The sequence below is a fragment of the Heterodontus francisci genome, chromosome 13 (genome assembly GCF_036365525.1).
Source record: "Heterodontus francisci isolate sHetFra1 chromosome 13, sHetFra1.hap1, whole genome shotgun sequence".
In the NCBI taxonomy this organism is placed as follows: domain Eukaryota; kingdom Metazoa; phylum Chordata; class Chondrichthyes; order Heterodontiformes; family Heterodontidae; genus Heterodontus; species Heterodontus francisci.
In genome coordinates, this window is record NC_090383.1 from 118,354,313 (window position 1) to 118,382,222 (window position 27,910).

General features: G+C 42.4%; 1 protein-coding gene across 3 annotated transcripts in view; it reads right to left on the reverse strand.

Annotated features, from left to right (window-relative positions):
- Window positions 1-27,910, reverse strand: part of LOC137376636 (collagen alpha-1(XII) chain-like) — a 268,726-nt gene that overhangs the window by 38,137 nt on the left and 202,679 nt on the right. For all 3 annotated transcript variants that reach the window (XM_068045570.1, XM_068045573.1, XM_068045571.1), the window contains 6 exons: window positions 17,719-17,877; window positions 15,224-15,301; window positions 14,495-14,581; window positions 13,941-13,994; window positions 12,974-13,069; window positions 685-738 (listed from right to left, as the gene is read on the reverse strand). In XM_068045570.1, coding sequence (XP_067901671.1) covers window positions 685-738; window positions 12,974-13,069; window positions 13,941-13,994; window positions 14,495-14,581; window positions 15,224-15,301; window positions 17,719-17,877 — 528 coding nt within the window. The remainder of the gene's footprint in view (window positions 1-684; window positions 739-12,973; window positions 13,070-13,940; window positions 13,995-14,494; window positions 14,582-15,223; window positions 15,302-17,718; window positions 17,878-27,910) is intronic.

Consider the following 27,910-nt stretch of genomic DNA (forward strand, 5'->3'; position numbering starts at 1 on the left):
CAATGATCTATTGGATTAGTAAACTGACTCTGAAATCCAAAGGGTGTGAGAAAGAAATCGCACAAGTAAAACCACCATGGTAATGCAAAATTTGAACTACCAGCGCTACATATTTCAATTTAAAATATTACAAATATTCTCATCAGAACCTGTAAGTAACTCTGTACTGATATGGTGGTGTAAACTTGTAATGATGAAAGTGATGTGCTTTTTCTTTAAATGGAGCATCATAACAATTATTATGTTCAAGCAGACTAATGCAGCGTGCAGGTTGGATGCACAGTTCCATCAAGCATTCCCTGGCACAGCATAGATTGGTGCAAGGTAAAGCTCCCACTATACTTTGCCATCAAGTACACCCAGGTACAAGATAGGTTAAATGAAGGCTAAAGCTTCTACTGCACTGTTTCATCAAGCATTCACTGATACTGCACTGTCAGAGGCAGGGTAAAGTTCCCTCTCCATGCCCCATCAAGCACTTTACGATCAAGCACAACTCTACCCCAACCTCAGAAGAGCAGAGCACCCTTTGTGATACTTCCATTCTCTATGGCAGTCATTGTGCTGCCTCTGAATTAGATTCCCAAATCAGTCCAGTTTGTGGGATGTTTCATGCTGCAGACTCAACAGCATTTACACTATGAAGTAATCCCAGGGGAAATAAAAGAGAGAGAGAAAACTTACCGGTCGGCCTGGCAATCCTGGCTCTCCTGCATCACCTTTCATTCCAGTGCGTCCCTGTAACAGACACCGTCCAGATCATCAACACAGCAAAGAAAACAGACCTGGAAGGACCTATACATCAGAAACAATTTCCCCAATGGTTTCAACTATATGAAGGGACTTCACAGAAATAACATAGGAACAGGATGAGGCAATTCAGCCGATTGAGCCTGTTATATCATTCAGTTAGATCATGGCTAATCGGTATCTTAACTCCACTTGCCCATCTTTGCACCAAATCCCTTGAAACACTTACTAACAAAAATCTGAACTTCAATTGTCTCAGCATCCTTTTGGGACAGCATTCCAAATTTCCATTTTGTGTGAAGAAGTGCTTCCTGCAGAGCCTGGCTCTAATTTTCAGATTATACACCCTTGTTCTCATTCCCTCACCAGTGGCAATAGTTCAATTAAACACAGAGACTCATGCAGGTAAGATCTTGGTTTCATTGTTTAGCTTGATCATGCTTTGGTCGACTCCTAATCATTTTGATATCACCCAGTCTTATCCTATGTGAAACACTCTGCTACATAATATAAGTTGCTGCTTGTATCTGAATTTTGCCACTAATTATCATTTTATTTATGAATATCTCATCTCAGCCACATCAGTGCTCATCAAATGAAACATCCGGTTGGTAAAAGGGCTAATGTCATTCTTTCCAACTTAGGGTATTAATATTAGGTTGCTTTAATGAATTTTGGGAAATTTTTCCAAAGTACTTAAGGTATCACGTCAATTAATGTGGAGAGATGAAGAAAAGAAAACTGCAAAAGGGGCTAATCTGAAATTTTAAAAAACACAGAAGCTGCTGGGAGACCCGCAAGGATCTGTGAAGAGAAAAAGCTGGTTAATGTTTTGTATATTTAGAACCTTCATCAGATCTTCTCAATCCAAAGCATTAACCTGTCTCTATTCAGATGATAGACCTATATGTATTCAACATTTTTTTTCTCGTTCAGATTGAAAGATGGATGGACCGATGGAAAGGCTAACATCCTAAATATGTGATGAGAAAAGCCAAAGATGAGAAATAGCTATTTGACATACTGAAATTCACCTCTCAAGTCCCTTAACTTTCATATAATGGCATCCAGCTGTATTTTCAATGTTCCTAGTGGTTTTTCCCCTACCATCTCACCTGGCCGATTATTCCAAACATTTATCACTCTTTGGAGTAAATTCTTCCTGATATCTGTTTTAAATTTACTTGTCACGAATTTAAATTGATGTCCCCTGTTCTTGCTTTCCTGGCTTGTTTTGAAGTAATGAAGTAAAGCATCCCCCATTTCATATTTTATATGTCTGGATCTCCTTAAAGTGCCTTCATTCTTGGCTGATGAATCAGGCTTTCTCTAATCGTGCCTCATAGTTCATCTTCTTGACATCTGGGACTGGTCTTGCTGAACCCTTTCCCAACGCATGTAAACTGAACACAATATGCCAAGTGTAATCTGACCAGAGAATTGTATTATCTCTGAAGACCTGTACTCCCTACTGTTTCAGTTATATATTCTATCAACATTTTTATTATGTTGAAAATTGAGAACCTGATGTTATTCCTACTCCCTTTCTAAGTCTTCCTGTGATATACCTATTTAATTCATTCTACACTTAGAACTTGCTCTTGTAGCCACAGTATTTATATGGCTTGTCCACTTAAGTTTCTGGTCAATGGTAACCCCCAGAATATGGATGGTGGGGTATTCAGCGATGGTAATGTCATTAAATGTCATGGGGAGATACTTTGACTTTCTCCTGCTGGAGATGGTCATTGCCTGGCACTTGTGTGGCGCAAATGTTACTTGCCTCTCATCAGCTCAAGCCTTAACGTTGTCATTGTCTTGCTGCATTGGTGCACAAACTGATTCATTATTTAACAAGTTGCAAATGCAACTCAACAATGTGCAATCGTCAGTGAACATCCCCATTTCTGACCTTATTGATGAAGCAGCTGAAGATATTTGGGCTTAGGACACTGATTCTGTCTCTACTGCTCTTCCTATTTTAATGTTATCAGCAAATCTGAAATTCAGTATCTCCGTCAGTACTGTACATTAGAAGCAAGGTTCTAGCTGCATCTTTTATTTTTCATTCATTCGTGGGGGACTGGATTTTAAGAGCCCACTGCCGATGTTGCTATTTTTAAAGGGCAGCTAGCCCTGCTGGCATAGTTAAATTTTTAAAGAAAGATACCCCAAAACTAAATAAATAAATTTCTTATGCCCCTTTTCCACACCCAATAACAATTACAATAACTATTTGCTCTTACCCCCAAAAACATTTACCTTTTACATCTGACCTTCCTCGCACCCCCCGCAAACAAACTATAGAACCATAGAAAAGTTACAGCACAGAAAGAGGCCATTCAGCCCAAACGGCACAAAGTTTAAGGTTCAACCCTTCCCACCATCCCCTACACCCATTATGTGTATTTGACCCTGTTTCCCACCCCCGCACCCCCGACACTGATAAACTTATCTCCTCCCCCCTCTCCACTAGTGTGGCGCCTCGTTTCCCCGGATGGGGATTTGAAGGCGTGGGTATGCCAGCCACTGAGCCGAAGATCGCAGCGGGCCCTCAAGATCTCAGGTAGGTGTATTTAAATTTATTAATTTTATTGATTTACATATTTAAATTGTGGTCCCATCACTCAGCGGCAGGGGGGCTGCCACAGAGCCTCGCCGTCACCAGAAGGATCAGGCCATGCCCTGCTGGCGTCGAGGTCCTTGGCAGGCCTCATCCAGAGCCATCTTCAGGCCATCCCCACCATGGATCATGACATCGAGGGCTTATTAAAAAGCAGCCCGGGGTGTAAGCAACCCTGGCAAGGCCTGCATTTATTGCTCCGCTCGAATTGCCTATGAGAAGGTAGTTGTTGAGCTGCCTTTTGGTGAAGGTGCTGCCACAATGCTGTTAGGTAGGGAATTCCAGGATTTTGACCCAGTGACAATGAAGGAATGGTGATATATATCCAAGTCCCTTGCGTCTGCTGCCCTTCTAGGTGGTAGAAGTCATGGGTTTTGGATCTGCTGTTGAAGAAGCCTGGATGAGTTGCTGCAGTGAATCATGTCGATGGTACACACTATAGCCACGGTGCACAGATGGTGGAGGGAGTGAATGTTTAAGGTGGTGGATCGGGTGCCAATCAAGAGGGCTGCTTTGTCTTGGATGGTGTGGAGCTTCTTAAGTGTTGTTGGAGCTCCACTCATCCTGGCAAGTGAAGAGTATTCCATCACGTTCCTGACTTGTTCCTTGTAGATGGTGGAAAGGCTTCGGGGAGTCAGGAGGTGAGTCACACACTACGGTTGGAATTTTGTGTTGGCAGCGGGGGTCTTGATGAGGAAATAGACGCCGAGATCCCCGTGTCAGCTCTTGTATGGAAGGCCTGCCGAATTTAGTGGCAATCCAGCACTGAACTTGACAGTGGTGGGCCTTCCATATGATTGAGGACCCGCCACTGGAAGTCCCAAACCTTGCAGAGTTGCTGGTCAATCAGAGGGTGGTGGCTGCTGCCGTAGCTGCAGACACTGAGGAACGGTACTGGAACCAGGCTCAAGGTACACCAGGGCGGGAAGAGTCTAGCGGAGGGAGGGGGGTCGGCAGCAAGGCAGAGGGGTGGGTCTCAGCGCGCTCCTCGTTAAGGCACTAAGTGCCTTTGTACGAGAGACACCGCCCTCCCCCCTCCTGCAACCAGGAATCAGCCGGCAGGGTTTTTTGTGCCATGCTTCCCGTGCGGCGACAGGCCGCCCGCTGCATGGGTAATTGCGGCTGCAGTGGAAAGAGACCCTTAATTAGGGATTAATTACCCAGTTAAGGGCCTCAATTGGCGGTGGGGTGGGAAAGCTGTTCACAGTCAATGGTAACCCCCAGCATATGGATGGTGGGGTATTCAGTGATGGTAATGCCATTGAATGTCAAGGGGAAGTGCTTAGACTTTCTCCTGTTGGAAATGGTCTTTGCCTGGCACTTGTGTGGCGCACATGTTACTTGCCCCTCATCAGCTCAATCCTTAATATTGTCATTGTCTTGCTGCATTGGTGCACAAACTATTTCATTATTTAAGGAGTTACAAATGGAACTCAACAATGTGCAATCGTCAGTGAACATCCCCACTTTTGACTTTATTGATGAAGCGGCTGAAGATGTTTGGGCTTAGGACACTGATTTTGTCTCTACTGCTCTTCCTATTTTAATGTCATCAGCAAATCTGAAATTCAGTATCTCCATCAGTACTGTACATTAGAAGCAACAATGTCTAAGCATTACCCCAGTGGGACTTCATTCAATGCCTACACCACTCTTTGTTTCATATTGTTTTAACCAATTTCCTATCCAGAATCATGTACCCCAGTTTCCTGTGGCCATAGCTTCATTAGTTGCTTTTGTGTAGAACTTGTCAAAAGCCTTCTTAAAGGTACATGGGCTGGTAGTCAGAAAATAGACGGGTAGATACAGATAGTTGTCTCACTTCAGTCTATTTAACTATCCAAATCATCAACTAAACCTCCTTTTTGAAATGCAGTGAGGTTACACTGAATGTTTTAGAACCACAGGAATTGTTTGACAACAAAAGACCTAGGTCCATCTAGTTTGCCTTGACCCATCTATGATACAAAGATAATGGAGTTGGTGACTGATCATAGCAGTTAATGATAGTTTACAACAGACTCTGAGATGAGGTGAGGTAAACACCACTGGTGGAGAGCTTTGGGAACAATGGTATCCATGGCAAAGTCAGACATCTCACTTTTTGGTATGTAATCCATGCAATCACTCAAGAATTTTGTGTGATTCTGTTAAAGGTTTCCCTTTTCATGAGGGTAAGTCTTTAAAAATAAAACCTAGAAGACACTTCTGATCTTCTGTCTAAAATGGAAGCAAACAGAAACCACATCACGGTAAAATAAATCAATGAATTTGATGGAAATCAGTGAAGTGTTTCCCATGTTAAATGGTAACTGGTAAAATGGTAAATGGTATTAGAACCCAGAATGAGAAGGATGGCTATTAGGCATGTCACTGGAGCAAATCTATTTATGAAAGATAGCCATACAGCAATTAAACATGGCTAATCTATCTGGTTTCTACATTCACTGAGGTGACTTTGGCATCCAGTGTGTCAGTGGCTGTCCTCTTCTGTTCGGTGACTGATCTATTTTGTTCTTGTTGCTAAGAACGCGCATTGGAGAGGCAAGCCCTACAAATTGAGCTTGGCGCAAACCCATGTATGGTTTTGCGGGTTTCTGAAGCGATTCTAACTGGAATGGAACACTACCATGGAAAACAGGCACTGAATCCAACAATATGTCTCGAAGAAGGAATGCAGACCTCATGATTTGCTTGAAATAACCATTTCTGCAAAGTGGGTTTCTATACAGTCTTCAGATTTATCTTATATTAGAAACAAGATTTCTATCTCATTGATGCAAAGGTTAAAAATGTAAAAGGTTTCACTACCATTTTGCTCTGTTGAAAGAAAACATGTTTCCGAAAGACACTACATCAACAAGTTGTTAAGTAGCCAATACATTATGGCTTTGAAATTGAACTGTGGGGTACCAGAGTGCAAATGCTAAAAACATTCAGGTGAAATTCCTTTCACCGCCATTTTAATGAATGAACTGACCCTTTTATTTTAATGTTTCTGTTCAAGTAGCAGAATGAGGAACGTAAGGCAAATATATTAAGCAACCAGTCCAGTTTCAAGACTGACATACCCTAGATGGTACAAAATGGAATTGTGTCTCAGGAACAGGATAGAGGGCAATGGTGTGGGAAAGCTAAGCGTGGCCTTTTAAAGACTCATCAAAAATGCCGAAGCCTGAGTTTTGTAAGAATGACTCAAAGATTCCAGTTAACTTATAAGATTACCTGAGGCATGTCAATCAGTTTCTGTCTAAAACATTATTGTTTCTCACTTAGGAACATAGGAACAGGAATAGGCCAATCAGCCACTTGAGCCTGTTAAGGTTGAAGTAACCCTCAGATTGTAGAAGTACAAAAGTCGTCCACGCGTGTCTTTTAAAGTAAGCTAATCATATTTGGTTTAGTTTCTAGCAATTTGGATCTTTTCTAAGTATACATGAAATGATTAACTAAATTATGGAATGCGGAAGCTGGTAATTGTGTTGGGACATTTGCAGTTACACAAAATTGGAAAGGGTTTTCCATCTGAGGCTGGTCTGTTGCCATGACATTCATTTGAGTATTTCAGTGCCAACAGATCTTGTCTTACTAAAACCTTGATTCCAATGGAGTAGAGCCACGGATGAAGTAGCAGATTGTTGAAAGATTAATTGGAACTGAGGAAAAAAAAAAGTCAATAGTTACCCCATATTCTGCTTTGCAAAGTTGTTAAAGACCTAAGATAATGGATAGCATTGCAAACATGTTTCTTTTGCACCTCATGAGCACAATGAGCATAAAATGCTATAACATCCATTGTTAAGCCAATCTTGATTTAAAAACTTGTTTATTTGTTGAATTTCATCCATTCAGTGTCATTCAGCACTTTGACTGATGGAGGCCTTTGTTTCAACAGTCAGACCTTGTCTGTCCAAAGGCAAAACTTACACATGGAGGAATGTTTAATAGGGAGCTTCAAAGCAATATAGAATAATAGGGTTTTCCCCATTATCTCTTCTCTGGCATCTTGCTAATGTTCAAAGCATTTCCTTGCTGAACAAAGAACTGAATCCATCTCTCTCTTGAATGTGGATCTTCATCGTCGTTGGCTGTCCCTTGATTCGAGGACGACATCTACTCAGGTTCGCAGGTTTATGCCATAGGTCTTCATGTGAGTGACCAGGCCAATTTTTGATCTGTTGATCTTCACACACGTAGAGCAGGATGTCCCACAAGATAATGGGATCCGGAATGTAGAATTTGCTTCTTTTCTTTGCTTCTCTTCTGTTGCTCTGCCTCAGAATTAAGGCGTTGTGACTTGAAGTGTGATGCGGCTTGGTGGACAAGCTGTTGACATTGAGTGCTTGGTAGCAATCTCCTCCCAGTTGTTAAGGTCAGTGCAGCTGCACTTCAAGGAGAGCTTCAGAGTGTCGTTGAAGTGTTTTCTTTGTCCTTGCCTGGAACGTTGGCCACTTGAGAGTTGTGAGAACAGGACCTAGCAGAGGAGATCATTTTCAGCCACGTGGACACTGGCCAGTTCACTGGAATTGATTTTTCAGTTTTGCCTGAATGCTTGTGGATCTGGCTTCAAGGACACTAGTGTTTGTTCAATGGTCTTCCCATTGAATCCGGAGGATGCAGCAGAGGCGCTGTTGAAGGAATTTTCTAGCGCTGTTTTGTGTCGCTGATACAGTTTAGGTCACGCAGTAGAGGGGCAGGGTGATAACAGTTTCTCTGTACACTAAGGCTTTTGTTTATTTGCAGATGTCTTTGCTGTCAAACACTCGCTGCCTTAATTTGTAGAAGGCTGAACTGGCACAGCTGATCCAGTTTTGGATATCCTCGTCAATGGCCTTTTGAGAAAAGTAACTGCCAAGGTATGACAAGTGCTCGACATATTCTAGAGTTTCTCCTTCAAAACATATGGGAGGTGGCTTGATATATGAGTTTTGTTTTAGTGACGTTCAAGGACAGGCCAAGTTTCTTGTATGCAGAATTGAAGAGATCAAGAATGGCTTGCAAATCTGATACAGAGTGGGCAACGACACTTCAGTCATCCACAAAGCGAGGTTAAAGAGCTTTCCATCTCGACTGTGTTTAATAGTGACACCAGAGGGCAGTTGATTTTTGATGAGGCGAAAGGCGACCATCAGAGAGATTGTGAATAGCATGGGGGCTATCACACAGACTTGCTTGATCCCTGTCCGGATTTTGAAGGCATCTGTTTCAGATGTCCCACTCAAGACAGTTGCAGTCATGTCATCATGAAGCAATTTCAGAATTGTGATGAAGTTTCTTGGAGCACAATCCATATAGTTTTGCGTTTTTTTTTCATTTGTTCAGGGGATGTGGGCATCACTTGTTAGGTCAACATTTATTGCCCATCCCTAATTGCCCTTGAGAAGGTGGTGGTGAGCTGCCTTCTTGAACCGCTGCAGTCCATGTGAGGTATGTACACCCACAGTGCTGTTAGGAGGGAGTTCCAGGATCTTGACCCAGCGACAGTGAAGGAGCGGTGATATAATTCCAAGTCAGGATGGTGTGAGACTTGGAGGGGAACTTTCATGTGGTGGTGTTCCCATGCATCTGCTGTCCTTGTTGTTCTAGGTGGTAGAGGTCGCAGGTTTGGAAGGTGCCATCGAAGGAGCTTTGGTGAGTTGCTGCAGTGCATCTTGTAGATGGTACACATTGCTGCCACTGTTCTTCTGTGGGGGAGGGAGAAGATGGGGTGCCAATCCAGCTGGCTACTTTGTCCTGGATGGTGTCGAGCTTCTTGAGTGTTGTTGGAGCTGCACCCATCCAGGCAAGTGGAGAGTATTCCATCACACTCCTGACTTGTGCCTTGTAGATGGTGGACAGGCTTTGGGGAACAGTAGGTGAGTTATTCACCACAGAATCCCAGCCTCTGACCTATTCTTGTAGCCACAGCATTTATGTGGCTGGTCCAGTTCAGTTTCTGGTCATTGGTGACCCCCCACCCCCCATGATATTGTTAGTGGGGATTCAGCGATGGTAATGCCATTGAACATCAAGGGGACTTGGTTAGATACTCTCTTGTTTGAGATGGTCATTGCCTGGCACTTGTGTGAGTTGTGTAATAAATAACTAGCTTATACTAATTAGCAAGTTCCTGTGTAAAGATGCCAGCAGCTAAAACACAAATCAATATTATAATATAGACATAAGATGCAATTTCCAACATTGCATTCTTACTATACACTTACTAAAAAGTTTTACTGTCATATGTTTTAATGATACTGCATGTCTTATGTCTTACTAATGAATATAAGAATTTTTGAGTGTTGATCTTTTTAATTACTTGCCACTTATCAGCCCAAGCCTGCACGTTGTCCAGGTCTTGCTGCATCTGGACATGGGCTGTTTCAGTATCTCAGGAATTGCGAATGGTGCTGAACATAGTGAAATCATCAGCGAACATTCCCACTTCTGACCTTATGATAGAGGGAAGGTCATTGCTGAAGCAGCTGAAGATGGTTGGCCCTTGGACACTACCCTGAGGAACTCCTGCAGTGATGTCCTGGGACTGAGGTGATTGACCTCCTAACAATTGCAACCATCTTCCTTTGTGCTAGGTATGACTCTACCAGCGGAGAGTTGTCCCCATTATTCCCATTGACTCCAGTTTTGCTAGGACTCCTTGATGCCATACTCGGTCAAATGCTGCCTTGATGTCAAGGGCAGTCACTCTCACCTCACCTCTGGAGTTCAGCTCTTTCGTCCATGTTTGGACCAAGGCTGTAATGAGGTCAGGAGCTGAGTGGCCCTGACAGAACCCAAACTGAGCGTCAGTGAGCACATTATTGCTGAGCAAGTGCCGCTTTATAGCACTGTTGACAACCCCTTCCATCACTTTGCTGATGATCGGGAGCACACTTTGTTGTTTTACATCTGTTTAATTGCTTGCTGCAGCTCTCCCGTCGATGGTGTCTTTATACATGTATCCTCAGTTATGTAATTTTTCATCAATATTGATCAACCAGCAGGGCAGAGTTTGTTTAGAGGCTGAATAATATCTATAGACACTGCAATGCCCCAAATATTTCCTCTTCATCCAGGGTGATATAATCTTCTCTGAGTGACAGATTGGACATCAGGCGTCTCTCTCACCATTTCTTCCCATGTGAAATATTACAACATCACCTTGAAGCACCTGTAGTCTGGCACAGTTTGTGATCCCAGAAACTTCTTGAAGTCATTTACTTTCTTTTTTTCTTTTGAGAAGCAGCCAATTGCAAGTGAGAGCAATTTGGCAATACTAACCAAGGTCCAAGTGACTGTAGCTGGATGGACAGCTAATTAAATAAATTATTACCAAAGAAGGAAGCTGATTGACCATGTCCAGTAATCTCTTTTGGAGCTCATCTCGTGGTCACTATTATGCCAAATGTAAAATGAAGCATCTGAAGATTTTTTGACTGGTATAACCCAATTTTTTAATATTGGCTCCAGATAATGCTCTCTGTTGTCAAAGCTTCATTCTTGAAATACTAAGTTCCACCAAAAAAATGAACATTATGGTTTTGTCTAATTTTGCTTGTGGTTGTGAAAAATTAGCCTTGACAGTGCAGATTACCCACCTGTTGAATCCCTTCTGGATCCTATTTTATTTCAGCACTGTCATAATACTGGACTGTACAAAGCACATATGTTATAAATGCTAGCTTATGGTGCGCCATGTGTGAGAAAGGCTGACCCAATCTATGGAACGCTTTGATAGCGTACAACTAGTGAACGTGGAGCAGCACGGAGGAAGCCTGAAGGTAATGTGACACCTCACAATAAAAGTCAGGACCTCACAACGAAATGGGCTGAATTTGATCAGCGCGCTGTGCTCCGTGACTGTGCACTGTGAAAGCAGCGGCCTTCCAACACGGAAGTGCTGCCACAGAGCCCCCGTGATATTACGTGCAGGGGCTGATTTAAACAGAGGGGGTGGAACGGCCGCCTCCGATGACGTAGAGGGGGCAGCTGCCGCCTCCCTGGCAACGGTATCCGGCGCCATTTTTAAAGGGCTTCAAGCCCTCAGCAAAAATTTACATTTTTAAAGGGATATTAGATTTCATTTGTTTTAAATAAATAACTAGAAGATGGAGGCCCTTTCCCAACCTCCCCCCATGGTCTTTTCACTGCCCGATATTCAGAAAACTTATTTTATTCCCGACCCGAACATCCCCCCAAACTTCTCACATTTGCCCTTCAACCCCTTCCCACCATCCCCACAGCCAATAACAAGTGTTTTCCCTGCTCCCCCAACCCTCCCACGCTGATAATTTTATTCCTCCCCCCTTCCACCAGTGTCTCGCCTCGGAACTCCAATGGAGCTCCGAAGGCGTGCAAGTCGTGGCTGGTTGGCCGTAAAATCGGTGTGGGACGGCCGCTGTCAGCAGGTAAGTTCATTTGCATTTTATTAATGCTCATTTAAATATTTAGATGAAGGCCCCGCTGCTTCTGCACCGAGGCCTCGCCACCACCACTAATATCCGGCGGGCCCTTCTCGGCGTCATGGGTTGTGGCGGGCCGCTCTCGGTAGTATTTTATGGGCCTCCCCGTCTCGACCCATGGCATCGAGGGGCTGGTAAAATTCAGCCCCATATCTTTCCATTCCCTGTCAGTTAAATAGTCGCACCAATTAACACCCAGGGGAAGAATAAAAGCCACAGAAGCGGTGTTTCATTGACAGCACCTCCCAAACCCATGACCTCCAGCACTTTGAAGGACAAGGGCAGCAAGTGCATTCGCAAGGCCATCACTTCCCAGTTCCCCTCCTCGTTGCACATCATCCTGACTTGGAAATACATGGCTGCTTCTTCATCATCGCTGAGTCAAAATCGTGGAACTCCCTAACAGCACTGCGGGTGTACCTTCATCACGTACACTGCAGTGGTTCAAGAAGTCATATCACCACCACCTTCTCAAGGGCAACTAGGGATGGGCAATAAATAATGTTTATGGGTGAGACTATTTCACCTGCAGGGAATGGAAAGATATGGGGCTGAAAGTTACTAATGATGCCAATATCCCGAGAATGAATACAAAATAAAATTGGAGTAATTTTTATTTATGGACAACAGTAATCTCCGAAAAACCATTCCCTCTTGAAATTCTGACCTTATAGTATTTGTAACATTGTGAAAATGTGAAAAAACATGTTAATAAAAAATGTTTTTGTCTTGACAGGTAAACCACCGAGTAGAGGACTTGGCACTTACTGGTCTGAGGTCAGTGCATTGTATTTGACTTTAGTGAGGTACCTCCCTCACCCCCACACCCGCATCTGAAAAAGTCAGCAGCTAATGAGAATACTTTTTTTTAAACAACATAGGTAATATTCTTATCAGCTGTAAAACCAGTTGTGTGACAGGAGAGGGGAGAATAGAATGCCTTTGAAGTTAATTTTTTTATTGAAGGAGTGTGGCGCCCACGAGAATTGTAATATTTTAGGATTGCTCCTGTTGCTCAATTTTAAAAGCAAACTCGATTACATGCAACAACATGTAATGCACGCTGATCAGCTTGCAACAATTATGGGTTTTTTTCAAGGCTGCAGTATTACGAAGAGGTGGGGCGGGGGAGGAAAGGAAGTAAAACAGATTAACTCACCGGTTCTCCCGGAAGTGATAGTCCATTAGCACCCTGAGGGCCGGGTAGGCCTTGTGAACCTGAAGGGCCTTGCTCACCACGAGGACCCTGTGGACCCTGCAAAAAGGCAATTAAGGGCTTTATTATTTTTGCTTTCTGCATGGCAAACAAAAACAAATCTGTTGCTGTTATTGCTGTCATCTGCACCCGTTACATAAATCTGAACATTGCTCCAAACAAAACATGCATAAATTTCACCAGGATAGTAGCCAGAGGCTTACAAGTCCTGATAACTCTGTAGGTAATTATATCAGTCAGCATGTAATTGAATCATGCAGACCAGGTTCAATCCCCAGTCTCTAGTGAGTTAACTGACCTGTTGTAATGTAGTGAAACACAGCAGCCAATTTGCACACAGCAAAGTCCCACAACAATCAAGATGATGACTGTATAATGCGTTTTAGTGATGTTGATTGAATTGTGCTGTGGGATCACTTACGTTCAACTGGGAGGGCAGACTTGGCCTCAGTTTAATGTCTCATTTGGCAGTTGACACCTCTGGTGGTGCAACACTCCCTCAGTGCTGCATGTAAGTATCAGCTTGGATTATGGGCTCAAATCTGTAGAGATTGGGTTTAATCCCACAGCTTTCTGACTTCAAGGCAATAGTGATACCACTGAGCCACATCTGGAACCTAGGCAGGAGATGTCCCACAGCTGGTGAAGGTGGGGGTGGGGGGGAGTGCATTAACTAGAGATCCCACTCCTGATTACTGTCTGTTGGACCACTCTGGAAAGTATATGCGTGGACGTCAGGTGAGCTTGGGATTGGGCAGAGTTGTGATGCCTGATCTGTAGAATAGTCTGCTGCCATTCAGCACGGTACCAGAACTTTGCTGACTGCCACAAAACTGGTCCCAAAATAAATTAAAATCTTCAGCAGAAAGGGAGAAAGAAAGCTGGAAGACATTTTTAAAAAGATACTTACTGTTTGTCCAGTTTGACCTCTTTCTCCTCTAGGTCCTTTGCTACCAATTTGACCCTGTTAATGGGGTAAATCACAGAGAAGGCAAAATAAACATGGCTTGCATTCTAAACATTTGGGTTCCCTCCCTCCCTGTTCCTGCAGGCTCACAAAAAACCCTGAAACCAAGGAGGGAATGTCTGAGATGCTCGTGTTTGAATGTGTTAGGTGACTGAGCGTGTTTCCTTACACATGGGCACAATTATTAAATTAAACACAAGCATGCAAAAAAAGTCCTGGTTCAACATATTTCTTTAACTTGACATTGGGTAATTCATAATTGTCAAACCCAAACCTTTCATCTTTTCAATTTAAGTTACATTCAGTGGCTATGCATTTCTCTCTTGAAGGTCCTGAGAGTTTTCTGCTCATGTTTTGAGTGCTAGTAGCACTGTTGCAAAATGCACTAATCACACCTTTGCCACGACATCTTATTCTCTCTCTCTCCACTTAGCTCAGTGAATTCCATGAACTGCGTTTCAAGCCAGGAAATGGAAATGAACAAAGTATTTCCTTACAGAAGGTCCGGGAGGTCCTGGGGGCCCAATGCTGTCCTGAGCACATGTGCAGGCATGGGGAAGAGCTGGGCATTTTGCTTCATCTCTCTAAAGACACAGAAAACAGATGACATCGTCAGAACAAGCTATTACAAAAAGAAAAATCACACTAAAAATGAATCTCTGCACAGTTGTTGATGTTAAAAGCTATAAAACAAATTAGACTGCATTACAATGTTTTAAAACCAGGTAAAGCAAGGGCATTCGCAGGTCTTCCATGGAGATATACTTTGTGTTTATTCCACTTTACCTGGTAGTTTGTATCATATTTCTTTGCATGTGCATTTGTTGGGAAAATAAAGGACTCCTAAAAGCTATAACAAAGATAGGGTCTTGCCAAATATCAGAGGTGACACTTTATAGTGGCAAAAGTGAGAAATGCAATAGGGTTTACATTTCTAACTTTGCCAGTTCTGATGAAAGGTTAAGACCTTAAACATTAACACTGTTTCTCTCTCCACAGATGCTGCAGACCTGCTGAGTATTTCCAGCATTTCCTGCTTAGGTTTCAGATTTCCGGAATCTGCAGAATTTTGCTTTTGTATTAGGAAGTAAACACAACGTTGTTTAATGCTTGCAGCAGAAATGCCTCCACAGTTAATTCAAAGGAAATACTGAGAGCTTTGTCAATACAAAAAAAAAAACAGACAGGCGCTCCAATAATCCACCCTCTGAGAGGTGGGTACTTGCCATGGAAGGGAGGTCACAGCATTTGTCTCTTATGACCCAACCCAGGCTGCAGATGATGTCAAAGCTTTGGATCTCAAACTAGAATTGAAGGAAAGACAAAAAAATTACTTACAAGCACCTCAATTGACATTGTTTTAACAAGCCTGAATGGCCCTTTGTCTCTCTAATGTCTCTTCACTAAACTGACTGCACACCCTTTGGTTTTCTTTCTCTCTGCATCTGCCACTTAACGTGTTGAGTATTTCCAGCATTTCCTGTTTTTATTACAGATTTCTAGCATCTGCAGTATTTTGCTTTTCACTTTCTTCTGTCTTTTCAATGGTTTTTCATTGCCTAACTAAGTTAATTTAACTCTCTTCTATGTTGCTAATGCATTTTCACTACCTGATTGGTGTTTGTACCTTGATAGTTCCCAAAGCATGATTTATCTCCCTTCTTGAAGATAGTTACAATTGTCGCATTCCTGAAGTAGGGGTGGGGGTGGGGTGGAGTTCTTTTTCCTCCCAAATCATCGATGGACTTCGATGGACTGGACACTGTGTCCAAATGGCCAAAAAGTGTCTCTCCTGCCAGGTCCTGTTTTCTCAACTCTCAAATAGCCAATGTTCCAGGGGAGGACACAGAAACGCTTCAAAGACACTCTGAAGCTCTCTGAAATGCGGCAGCAATGATATTGATGACTGGGAGGAGCTTGCTACCAATAGTTCAAAATGGTGACATGTTGCCCATCAAGATGCATCATACCTCAAGTCCAAAAGTCTTAATGATGAGGCAGAGCAGCGGCAGAGAAGGAAAGAAAAGGAAGCAAATCCTGAACTCCGGATCCCACTACCTCATGGCTCATCCTGCCCCATGTGCCCCAAGATCTGCGGGTCGAGAATTGGCCTGCTGAGTCACCTAAAGAACCATGGCAGAAACTAGTGACGTTGAGTAGACGTCATCCTCGAATCGAGGGACAGCCAATGACGACAGTGTTTGTGCCCAGCCATTTTCACCTCTTAGTTTTTTTTAAGGGTCTGTCTATATGGTGTTACAATAGCAGTTAGTGTACCTGATTCTGTTGCTCTCTTCCCTTCCTCCTGCAGTTTGTTCAGTCTCATTCAGGGCCTCACTTTTGCTCCAACTCCCTGGTTTGATAAAGGGCGTATGCCCATAACATCAACCAAATCTGTTCCCTTTAGAAATGCTGATTGACCTGCTATATATTTCCAGCATTTTCTGCTCCTTTTCCGAATATTGCATTAAATCAAAATGCTCTCCAACAATTGAACGCAAATGCCCTCTTGCAACTGAAGGCATCGCCAACCCATAATAAAGTAAAATTCATCAATTGTTTTGCTGAATGAGTCTGTTGAATGAATCATTCATGGATAGGTAAGTCATTTATTATGATGTCAACTTATTGTTTGACTGCAATGATTGTACCCTTTCAGTGAAGTGCCTCTAATTACAGCATTCAAACCATGTGAAGGTATGCCTTAAAGAATGGAGTTTGAAGTAGGCTACACATAGTCTGTTCACATGGTTACATGTTTGAACACATTCATGAGACTGCGGCGGAGTCATTGCATAGGTCTCTGATTATAAATCGTGCCTTGCTCAGAATAACATTCAGGGTCAGGAACATATTGTATCACATAATAGCGCTGTGTTTCTCTGTGCCATTATTCCACACACTGGAGGAAGATTTTCTCGGATGGCTATTTCAGGTGAAATCACAAAATCGCTATGTTTACAATATAGCTGTATTTGCTTACGATATCGCTAACATATCGCTAACCCAGGAAAATCTCCTCCCATAGTCAGCTCTTGATTTCAAGTCTGCCACCCTGGTTAGTTGTTGGAACAGAGGAGAGGCAAAAGAAGGGGAAGGCTTGGGGGAAGCATGAGTCAAAAATTACAGTGTTGATTCTAAAAATAAAAGAGGGGGCAGGTGCGCCATCAGATGGCTATCAACTGGTATAGACTATACCAGGAACAATTGTGTATTTAACACTGAAACTCATGAGAAAGGAGCTAAACTCACCTCAAAAATCATTTCAGCTTCCTGATTACTGAATAATGTAATAAGAACGTACCATCAAGAAGGAATGACTGATAAATGTTCACAGAATCACAGAATTGTTACAGTGCAGAAGGAGGCCATTCAGCCCATCATGTCTGCACCAGCTCTCCTAATGAGCATTTCACCTAGTGCTGCTCCCCCACCTTCTCCCCATAACCTTGCACATTCTTCCTTTTCATAAACTGTCTAATTCCCTTTTGAATGCTTCAATTGAACCTGCCTCCATCACATTCTCAGGCAGCACGTTCCAGACCTTAACCACTCGCTGCGGAAAAGGTTTTTCCTCATGTCACTTTTGACAGTCATCGGTTTTGCAGAAACACATGCCAGCTAGTTGGACATCAAACATCTGAGCAACCTATAGACGTGCGGGGAAGGGAAAGAAGCACCCTGAACATCAGTGCCTGTTAATGAAACTGGCATCACTTACTGCAGCAGATCTGCCCTTTGGTCCTCTAGATTTAACCAGCTTTCCGAAAATTTCGTATCCATCAGTGGTAATGTTACCGGGTGGATTTGCCATCTTCTCGTCAACCTCTTGACAGTCCACGATCAGTTTAACAGTATTCTGATTTACCATAATATGAACCTGAGAAGGAGACAATGGAAAAATGCCAGTTGAGTTCATGTTTCACACATTGAATTTCTTTTTTTGTATTCAATAAATAGAAGGATTAATTGAAATCTGTATTCGTCCAGTTTTGAATCTCCGAGTCTCCTTGGTGCCCATGTCGTCAGCTTCTTGGACTCTAAGCTCTGAATCACAGAATAATACAGTGCAGAAGAGGCTCTTCAGCCCATTGAGTCTGCACCGATGCATTAAAACACCTGACCTGTCTACCTAATCCCATTTGCCAGCACTTGGCCCATTGCCTTGAATGTTATGATGTGCCAAGTGCTCATCCAGGTACTTTTTAAAGGATGTGAGGCAACCTGCCTCTACCACCCTCCCAAGCAGTGCATTCCAGACCGGCACCACCCTCTGGGTAAAAAAGTTCTTCCTCAAATCCTCCTTAAACCTCCTGACCCTCACCTTAAACTTGTGACCCTTCGTAACTGACTCTTCAACTAAGGGGAACAGCTGCTCCCTATCCACCCTGTCCATGCCCCTCATAGTCTTGTACACCTCGATCAGGTCACCCCTCAGTCTTCTCTGCTCCAGTGAAAACAACCCAAGCCTATCCAACCTCTCTTCATAGCTTAAATGTTCTATCCCAGGCAACATACTGGTGAATCGCCTCTGCACCCCCTCCAATGCAATCACATCCTTCCTATAATGTGGCGACCAAAATTGCACACAGTACTCCAGCTGTGGCATAACCAAAGTTCTGTACAAATCCAACATGACCTCCCTGCTTTTGTAATCTATGCCTCGATTGATAAAGGCAAGTGTCCCATATGCCTTTTTCACCACCCTGTGAACCTGCCCTTCTGCCTTCAGAGATCTATGGACAAACACGCCAAGGTCCCTTTGTTCCTCGGAACTTCCCAGTGTCAGGCCATTCATTGAATACTTCCGTGTCACATTACTCCTTCCAAAGTGTATCACCTCACACTTTTCAGCGTTAAATTCCATCTGCCACTTTTCTGCCCATTTGACCATCCCGTCTATATCTTCCTGTAACCTAAGACAATCAACCTCACTGTTAACCACTCGGCCAATCTTTGTGTTATCCGCGCACTTACTGATCCTACCCCCCACATAGTCATCTATGTCGTTGATATAAATGACAAACAATAGGGGACCCAGCACAGATCCCTGTGGTGCGCCACTGGACACTGGCTTCCAGTCACTAAAACAGCCGTCTGTCATCACTCTCTGTCTCCCTCTGGAATTCCCTCCCTAAACCTCTCCTTCCTCCTTTAAGATGCTTTTCTTAAAACCTTCATCTTTGACCAAGCTTTTGGTCGCCTGTTCTAATATCTCTTTACATGGCTCGAAGTAAAATTTTGTCTGATAATGTTCCTGTGGAGCACCCCGGAATGTTTAACTATGCTGAAGACATTATCTAAATTTAAGTTGTTCCTGTAATTCACCTTGCACCTCTAATATCTGGAATACAAGTTCAAATGCCTGAATCTTCGTCATGATTTGTTTTATTTTACTTTTTCAAATGAATTTAAAGAAAGCATTTCTACTTCATCGTAGACTCCTTTTATTTTTGTTGTTTTATGTAGGTGCCTGGCTCTGTTATAGCAGGACAATCACATCGTGTATATTCATCTCCTTCCATAGGCTTGGCTCAGCAATGGGTCTGTCAGTGAGCTAGAAGGATTCATCAGAACTGGATGGGTACGCTTGACCCACCTTAGCAGCAGAAAAAAAAATCTGTCTTATTGCCAGAACTGTATTCCTCCACACTGATATTGGTTTAATTATGATTTTAGTGGTCTGTGTGCTTTTTGGACTATTTGCCTTCCAGTTTCCTTCCCTTCATTTTATTCTTCTCAAACAGTTCTGCACTACCTACAACTAAATTACATTTCGTAGAACTTTTAGAAAATATTTTCTTATTAAATACTTACTTTCAAAGGCTTTATGTACAGAAATATTTAAGGAGGAAGGAATGTCTAAGAAAGGGATGTAGCTTTCTACACGAGCCTGGAAGGACATATCGCTTACTGTTACACCCCATATAGGTGGCCTTCTGGGTTCAGCAGACTGATGTATCAGCCAAGTGTTAAAAGAATGAAAGACAAACTGAGATTAATCAGGCTTTTAAATGCCGGATGATTGGATGAAGGAGAAACGATTGAGGGAGATGATGAATTCCGCAGGTTTGAGCATCTGCGGAATGAATTAGAATAGAAGATTGCACAATAAGTCAAGTTTAACACAGGAAGGGGCATGACCTATAGGATGCCCTGTCTTCAGCTTAGAAAAAGAGCTGAAGCTCAAAGACATATCAACCATAGTAGAATTGATAATTTGTTTATTTAGAGATACAGCACTGAAACAGGCCCTTCAGCCCACCAAGTCTGTGCTGACCATCAACTATCCATTTATACTAATCCTACATTAATCCCATATTCCTACCACATCCCCACAACCTACCTAGACTAGGGGCAATTTACAATGGCCAATTTACCTATCAACCTGCAAGTCATTGGCTGTGGGAGGAAACCAGAGCACCTAGCAGGGAGAACTTGCAAACTCCACATAGGCAATACCCAGAATCGAACCCAGGTCTCTGGCTGGAGCTGTGAGGCTGCGGTGCTAACCACTGTGCCACTGTGCCACCCCTAATTAGTACAAAAAGGAATCAAAAAGGCCTTTATTTTAAGGGGCTTGAAATGCAAAGGAAATGAACTGATGCTTCAGTTGTACGAGACTTGGTCAAACCCAGCTGGTGCTCTGCATGTAATTTTGGGCACATCACCTCAGGAAGTATATACTGGCCTCTGCGGGGGTACAACACAGTTTCACCAGAATGATACCAGGGCTTAATGAGTTAAAATTTGACTTTGTATAAACTTTGGTGTGTACTCTCATGAGTTCAGAAAGCTGAGGGGTAATCTAATTCAGATGTATAAAATGAAAAAGGGATTTGGTTGAGTAAATAAAAAGACGTCACTTCTTCTGGTGAGGGAATCCAGAACGAACAGGGCTCAACCGTAAAAATTAAGAGTAAAATCAGGAAGCACATTTTCACACTAGGGGGAGTGGCGATCTGGAATTTTCTCTCCAAAAGGCTGTGAATGCTGAGGCAACTGAACTTTTCGAGATTGAGATTGATGGATTTTTATTAGATAGGGGTATCGAGGGATATTAAGCAAAGGCATGTAGATGGATGTGATGTAATGATCAACACTGGTCTAATTGAATGGTGGAACAGGCTTGATGAGCTTAATGGCCTAATCCTGTTCCTATGATAAATGGTTGTGATGAAAAGAGACAAGTTGTAAGTTGGAGGTGGAAAAATCACCTGAATGGCAACCCACTGAATGGCAACAAGCTTTATCTTGTGTTCTGTCCAGTATCTAAGTCTTGGACAGCCTCAAACTATAAATAACATTCAAGGGAAAAACATATTTTTCATGAAAAAGGAAATTGAGTTTCGAGGCCGATTTAGCAGTGGATAAGATGTGGGAAATTTCATCTGAGGTTAAAGTTAGTGAGATTGAGAACATCGATCGATGAAGTAATAAGGGTAGGCCAGCAAAGGTAAGAGGTGGCTGGGTAGCCTTGCAAGTGATGCAAAGAAACCATGCCTTTGAAGAATTGAAAGGGACAGGTTTTCACCGCTACATCAAAGGTGAGATCAATCAAGATGCAGCGATTGAAGCACTACATTTTGATAAAATCAGAGGTTCTAAGAACTACGGGTATGCAATCTCGAGGATGCTGATAAACATAAAGTGGAATTATCAGCAGCAAGGTTAATTGAGAAGGTAATTTCTATGAAGAAGAGATAGAGTGGAAGAGAACAGAGTCTGTTGAACACCTGAACAGAGAAGAAAAGACATATCATCACCTACACGACAGAGTGTTCCGAAGGGAAACTAGATATCGTGCATTTCCACAGCACTCTTGATTTATGGGATAACATATCAACGTTTTCCACATGAAGGACGAAAGCAAAGATTGGATGCCAAGCATAAGAGAGGAAGGAGAAAATGGAGAGTGTTAGATGAGAGACCAAAAGTATGGTTGAATGCATGAGGAAGGATAGTTTACCATAGTCATAGTCATAAAGAATATCATTTGTGACTTTGATAAGGGCTGTTTCAGGACTGATGCAGGGCCGGAAACCTGATCAGAGGGACCATGAACATAGGTTTGAAGGGCGGCTGTAACTAGTTTTAATGGCTCAGTTTCGGACCTGCCAAACACTTTGGAGGTGTCAATGTCAAAGATTGATGGTATGTTCCAGCTAGATGGCTAATAGGGACATGGAAATGCAAAAATATCAATCTCTGCTTAGATAAAAAATAATGGTAAAAGCGAGTATCGTTTCTAAAAGGTATCTATTATTTTTCATAATTAGATGGAGCATGTGATATAGGAAGTACTTCCCTTATGCTTTCCTTCCCTTTTAGAAGGGATGATTACTGAAGTTTGGCTGGCTTGAAACCTCTTAATCAACATCCAAAGCTAATTCTGCTTTTGAGATTAATCTTTGGGATTCAGAGTAGGGCACTCATGGTGGCTCCAATACTGACGTGAACGGAGGAGCTTTCAACTTTCAAGACTCCACATAGAGAAATCTAATTTTCTAATAGAAAAATGATCCACAAGGATTCAGCTTGCTTAAATATCCACCGTCCCCATTATTGAAATACTCCACCCACCCATACCTGACTGATATCCCTCTGTATATTGATCTTCATTATAATTTTTCAATCTGTTTTCTTTTTACCTGCCTCTCCCCAATTAATCCTCTAGTCAATGTGCTCCCATAGTTTTGTGTTTTTTTTTGTTTATTCAATCTTCGTATCTTGACTGATTTTGGGAAGCTTTGTAGTGTATGGATCTGTTATACATTTTACAGGACGACTTGTTAATCTGCAATCCTAATAACAGGACAATCTGGATTTTTAAATCCTTTGTTCTTCCTTAGCTCAGCCTTATCCAGGCACTTGCTGGGTCAGGTCTCATCTATCAAGGCCTTTTTAAAAAAAAATCAAAAGCCTCCAAACTGCTGCTGCTCCGATTTTCCAGTGAGTTTCTCAATGCACACAGTATCCGAGCGGAATCAGAAAAGAGCAAAAGCATTCAAATCTCAGATATCAGGATCACAATTCCATGCTTTTTTTAAAAAAAATCCAAGTTTCCCCAGAGGTTTTTGATGGTGCTTTACAGAACGTTACTGAGCTCGAAAACCCAATTCAACTTCAATGAATCACTTGATTGGACTTTGAAACCAAAAGCTGTCATCATCTATTTCACGACTCGATTTGAGAAAGAACAAATCCCAAAGCACTTCACAGCCGATGAAGTTACTTTTGAATTGCTATCGCATCACAGAGAAGGAAAATCAGGCAGCCAATTTACTATTGCCAGTTTCACGCCCCTTGCTGAAGTTGAATTTCACCCCCAATCGATTCTTGGTAATACTGGCTGAGAAAGAAATGTTGGCCAGAACACCAGGAGAATTCCTTGCTCTTCTTCCAATAGTGCCACGAGACCTTGAAAGTCTACTTGAAGTACGGGCTTGTCTCTTGGTTTAAAATACCAGCTAAAAGACAACATCTCTACATTAATATAAAAGCAAAATACTGCGGATGCTGGAAATCTGAAACAAAAACAAGAAATGCTGGAATCACTCAGCAGGTCTGGCAGCATCTGTGGAAAGAGAAGCAGAGTTAACGTTTCGGGTCAGTGACCCTTCTTCGGAACCGATGAAGGGTCACTGACCCGAAACGTTAACTCTGCTTCTCTTTCCACAGATGCTGCCAGACCTGCTGAGTGATTCCAGCATTTCTTGTTTTTGTAGCATCTCTACATTGCCTTAGTACTGCAGTGTCAGCCTGGTGTGCTATGTGCTCAAGACTGGAGTGGGGTTTGAACCCACAACATTCAGACTCAGAAATGCTTTCTTTTAGCCAAGGCTGGCATTACACTTCCACTCAAAGACTTTGTATTCTGTGGTGAGTGGCTCACCTCCTGACTCCCTAAAGCCTCTCCACCACATGCAAGGTACAAGTCAGGAGTGCCAATGCAGAAATTGGCTGCCTTTGTTTCCTACGTTACAACAGTGACTACACTTCAAAAGTACTTAATTAGCTGTTAAGTGCTATAGGACATTCCGAGGTTGTGAAAGACACTATATAAATGCAAGTCGTGACTGGAAAGCTCTGCTCTGAACTGTATTATGCAAATGGAAGAGGACTAATGGTTTTTTTCTGAGCAGAAATCCGTAGCCTATTTTCACAATTGCGCTCAGTAGTTTTTCGTCAGCCCCGACACATAAATTTACAAAATCCCATCAGTAACATTTAGAAGTAATTCCAAAAATATCATAACCGTTCATGCACAAATCCATGGTGTGTCCAATCCCTAAACAAATCATTTATCATGTTTCCCTCTACACATTGCATTTGCCCAAGAGTTTTTGTATGTTATTGACAAGGCTGTGGAATGGAACCAATGGCAATGCAAATTATTCTTCAAACAACTCTCTCATACTGGCTACCAACTGAGGCATGATGGGTAAATGCAAAGCTTTACAGATCTCTGAACCCACGAGGGCCAATAAAAAAAACACCGAATGGCATTGCTGCTGAGATGCTTATTGATGCACACTAGAAGGTTTTCAATTCCTGGCCCGTGCTGCTTCAGCTGATTTTAGTAAGAGTTCCACTATTGGCCTCAGTGCATCAGAGTAGGGAAGGAGAAAGGAACCAAAACATTAGTCAGGGTTCCTGCTCCATACAAGGACAGATCCTGAGTCCATGCTGAGTTAACAGATTTCAGTCAGGATGCTAGGAGCAGCATTACAATTGGTGTCAATTGCCCTGGGGTAAAGCAGGAGATTGTGGCGGTATCAGCCACATTCCCCACTTCTGATCACCATGTGACGACACCCTGCTGGAAAACAGATGACGGCTGAAAACAGGAATGGACTTGGCTTTAAACTCCCATGGATGACGAATGGCACTTGGATAAAGTCCCAGAGGGCAGCTGTTGTACCCATGGAACTGAAACCTTGACAGAGTTACTGTTTTCACAAGGGAAGGGAAGTATACTGGGAGATATCTAAAAAAGTAAATTCCATCACTTGGTTATTTTCAGCTATTCCTCCCAATAGTTTCCTAACAAGCTCCTAGGGTAGGAGCTGTTGACTCTGTTCCAAGTCCAGCTACCATAACTGACAATAATGAAGTGCAAGAACGCTGCACCACAATGACCTCTGGTGATTGGAGACAATCTGCTAACACTCAAGGGGATTGCAAGAAACGTGAAGACTAGGGTTATGAATTTAAAGATTCGTGTTCTTGACTACTAAGTCACAGAAATTTATTGAGCTTTTAAAGTAAACAAAAAGGAGAAACATTAAATACAAGCACTGTTGGTACTTCTTTTGAGGAAGAGCATTCCAAACAAATAGATCCACTTCAGATTGAGTGGAATAATATCAGTACATGGGCACTTAGGTAATTACTGATTGTACGGACTAACATGAGTAAACCCATTCTGCAGTTAACAATAAAAGGGAACTGAATTACAAACTCAAAATTAATTCCTGTCTAGGACTCTATTGAAAAGACTGGAGGTTTGAAATGCATGTACAAAAACACACAAAAGATGGTGAATAAGGTTGGTGAGCTACAAGCACAAATAGCCGTATGGAAATACGATCTAGTGGCAGTAACGGAAACATGGCTTAAAAATGGTGAGGACTGGGTGATTAATATTCACTATTCACGGCTACAAAGTGTGTTCAGAAAAGATGGGGAAGACAAAAGGGACCTATTACATTTCTAACTTTTGACAGTTCTTATGAAAAGTCACTGATATGAAATTTTAACTCTATTCTTCTCTCCACAGATGCTGACTGACCTGCTGAGTATTTCCAGCAATTTCTGTTGTTATTTGTGGAAGGCAAAACAGGGAGGTAGGGTGCCAGTACCCATTAGGGAGGATATTGTAGTGTTGGAAAGGGAAGATGTCCTCGAGGGGGCAAAGACAGAATCCATTTGGTTAGAGTTGAGAAGCAAAAAGAGTATGATTGTGCTACTGGGGACATTCTATAGGCCTCTAAATAGTGAGAGAGAGAGAGAGAGGAGCAAATCTGCAGGGAAATCAGACATTTACAAGAACTATAGGATGGTATTTTGGTTGATTTTAATCACCCAAATATCAACTGGGATAATATTAATGTAAAGGGAAAGGAGGCTGAAGAATTTCTGAAATGTGTTCACGAGAACTTCCTTGACTCCAACGGTCTCAGTTCAAATAGGAAGGAGGCACTGCTGGCTTTGGTGCTGGGAAATGACATGGGCCAAGTGGACCAAGTATCTGTGGGAGAACACCTAGGTAAGAGTGATCATCGTATCATAAGATTTAGATTAGTAACGGAGAAGAACAAGGTACAATCTAATGTAAAACCTCTAAAGTGGAAGAGCACTGACTTCAATGGGATGAGAGGACATCAAAATGGAACCAAAGACTGACAGGAAAAACTATAAAGGAACAATGATCCACTTTAAGAAGGGGATGCTTCAGGTACAGGCTAGATACATTCCAACAAGACGGAAATGCAGGGGAACCGAAGCCAGCACTCCTTGTATGGCGAAGGTGATAGAGAATATGATGAATCAAAAAAAGAGGGTGTGTGATACATGTCAGTTTAATTCTTCAAGCAAGTATCAGGCCAAAAGAAATGTTGAGAGAAGGAGTGAAGAGGAAAAGTAAGGCTGGCAAAGAGAGAATATGAGAATAGAATGGTAGTTAACTTAAAAGGTAGCCCAAAAATCTTTGTAGTGGCGGGCAGCCTTGCTGGCTCCAAACCCACCTCAGCCAAAATGGGCAATGCCAGGTATGGGGTTAGGAAACCGGCACGTCGGCCAGTGCCGATATTTTCAGACCCTGTCGCCTCTGTTCCCGACCTCGATGGGGCTCAAAATTCCTGTCCTTGAACAGATTTGAGTTAATTAAGGAAATTTGTGAAAGGCAGATCATGTTTGACTAATTGAATTTTTTGATGAAGTAACGGAGAAGGTTGATGAAGGAAATGCAGTGGATGTTGTCTATATGGATTTTAAGAAAGCATTTGACAAAGTACCACATAAAAGGCTGGTTAACAAAATTGAGGCTAATGGAATAGATGGGTCAGTGCCAGCTTGGATAAAAAATTGGCTTAAGGACTGAAAACAGTGAGCCAGGTAAATCGCTGTTTTTCTGTCTAGAGAATATCAGACAGTGGTGTTCCCCAAGGGTCAGTGCTGGGACCATTGCTTTTTTGATACATATAAATGATTTGGATATTGGAATACAGAGTAAGATTTAAAAATTTGATGGTGATACCAAACTTGGAGGTGTGGCAAAAAGTGAGCATGATACCAGTCAATTGCAACAGGTAGGTGATAGGTAAATTGGCTGTTATAAATTGCCCCTAGTGTAGGTAGGTGGTAGGGCATATGGGATTACTGTAGGGTTAGTATAAATGGGTGGTTGTTGGTCGGCACAGACTCGGTGGGCCGAAGGGCCTGTTTCAGTGCTGTATCTCTAAAAAAATATATATATAAGCTAGCAAAATGGGCACACAAGTGGCAGATGGAATTTAATACAGAGAGGTGTGAGGTGATGCATTTTGGCAGAAAGGATACAGCAAGGCAATATTACTTAATGGCACAGTTCTAAAGAGTATGCAGGGAGAGAGGAACATGGGATTCACGTGCATAGATCTTTGAAGGTGGCAGGATGTATTCAGAGAGTAGTTAGCAAAGTATATGGGATCTAAGGCTTCTTAAATACAGGTATTGAGTACAAAGCAAAGAAGTTATTCTGAACCTTTCTAAAGCTCTGATTAAGCCATAACTAGAGTATTGTGTCCAGTTCTGGTCACCACACTTTAGGAATGATGTGAAGGTCGTTGAGAGGGTGCAGAGGAGATTTACTAGAATAGTTCCATGGATGGGGGATTTTAGCTACAAGGTTAGGTTGGAGAAGTTGGAAT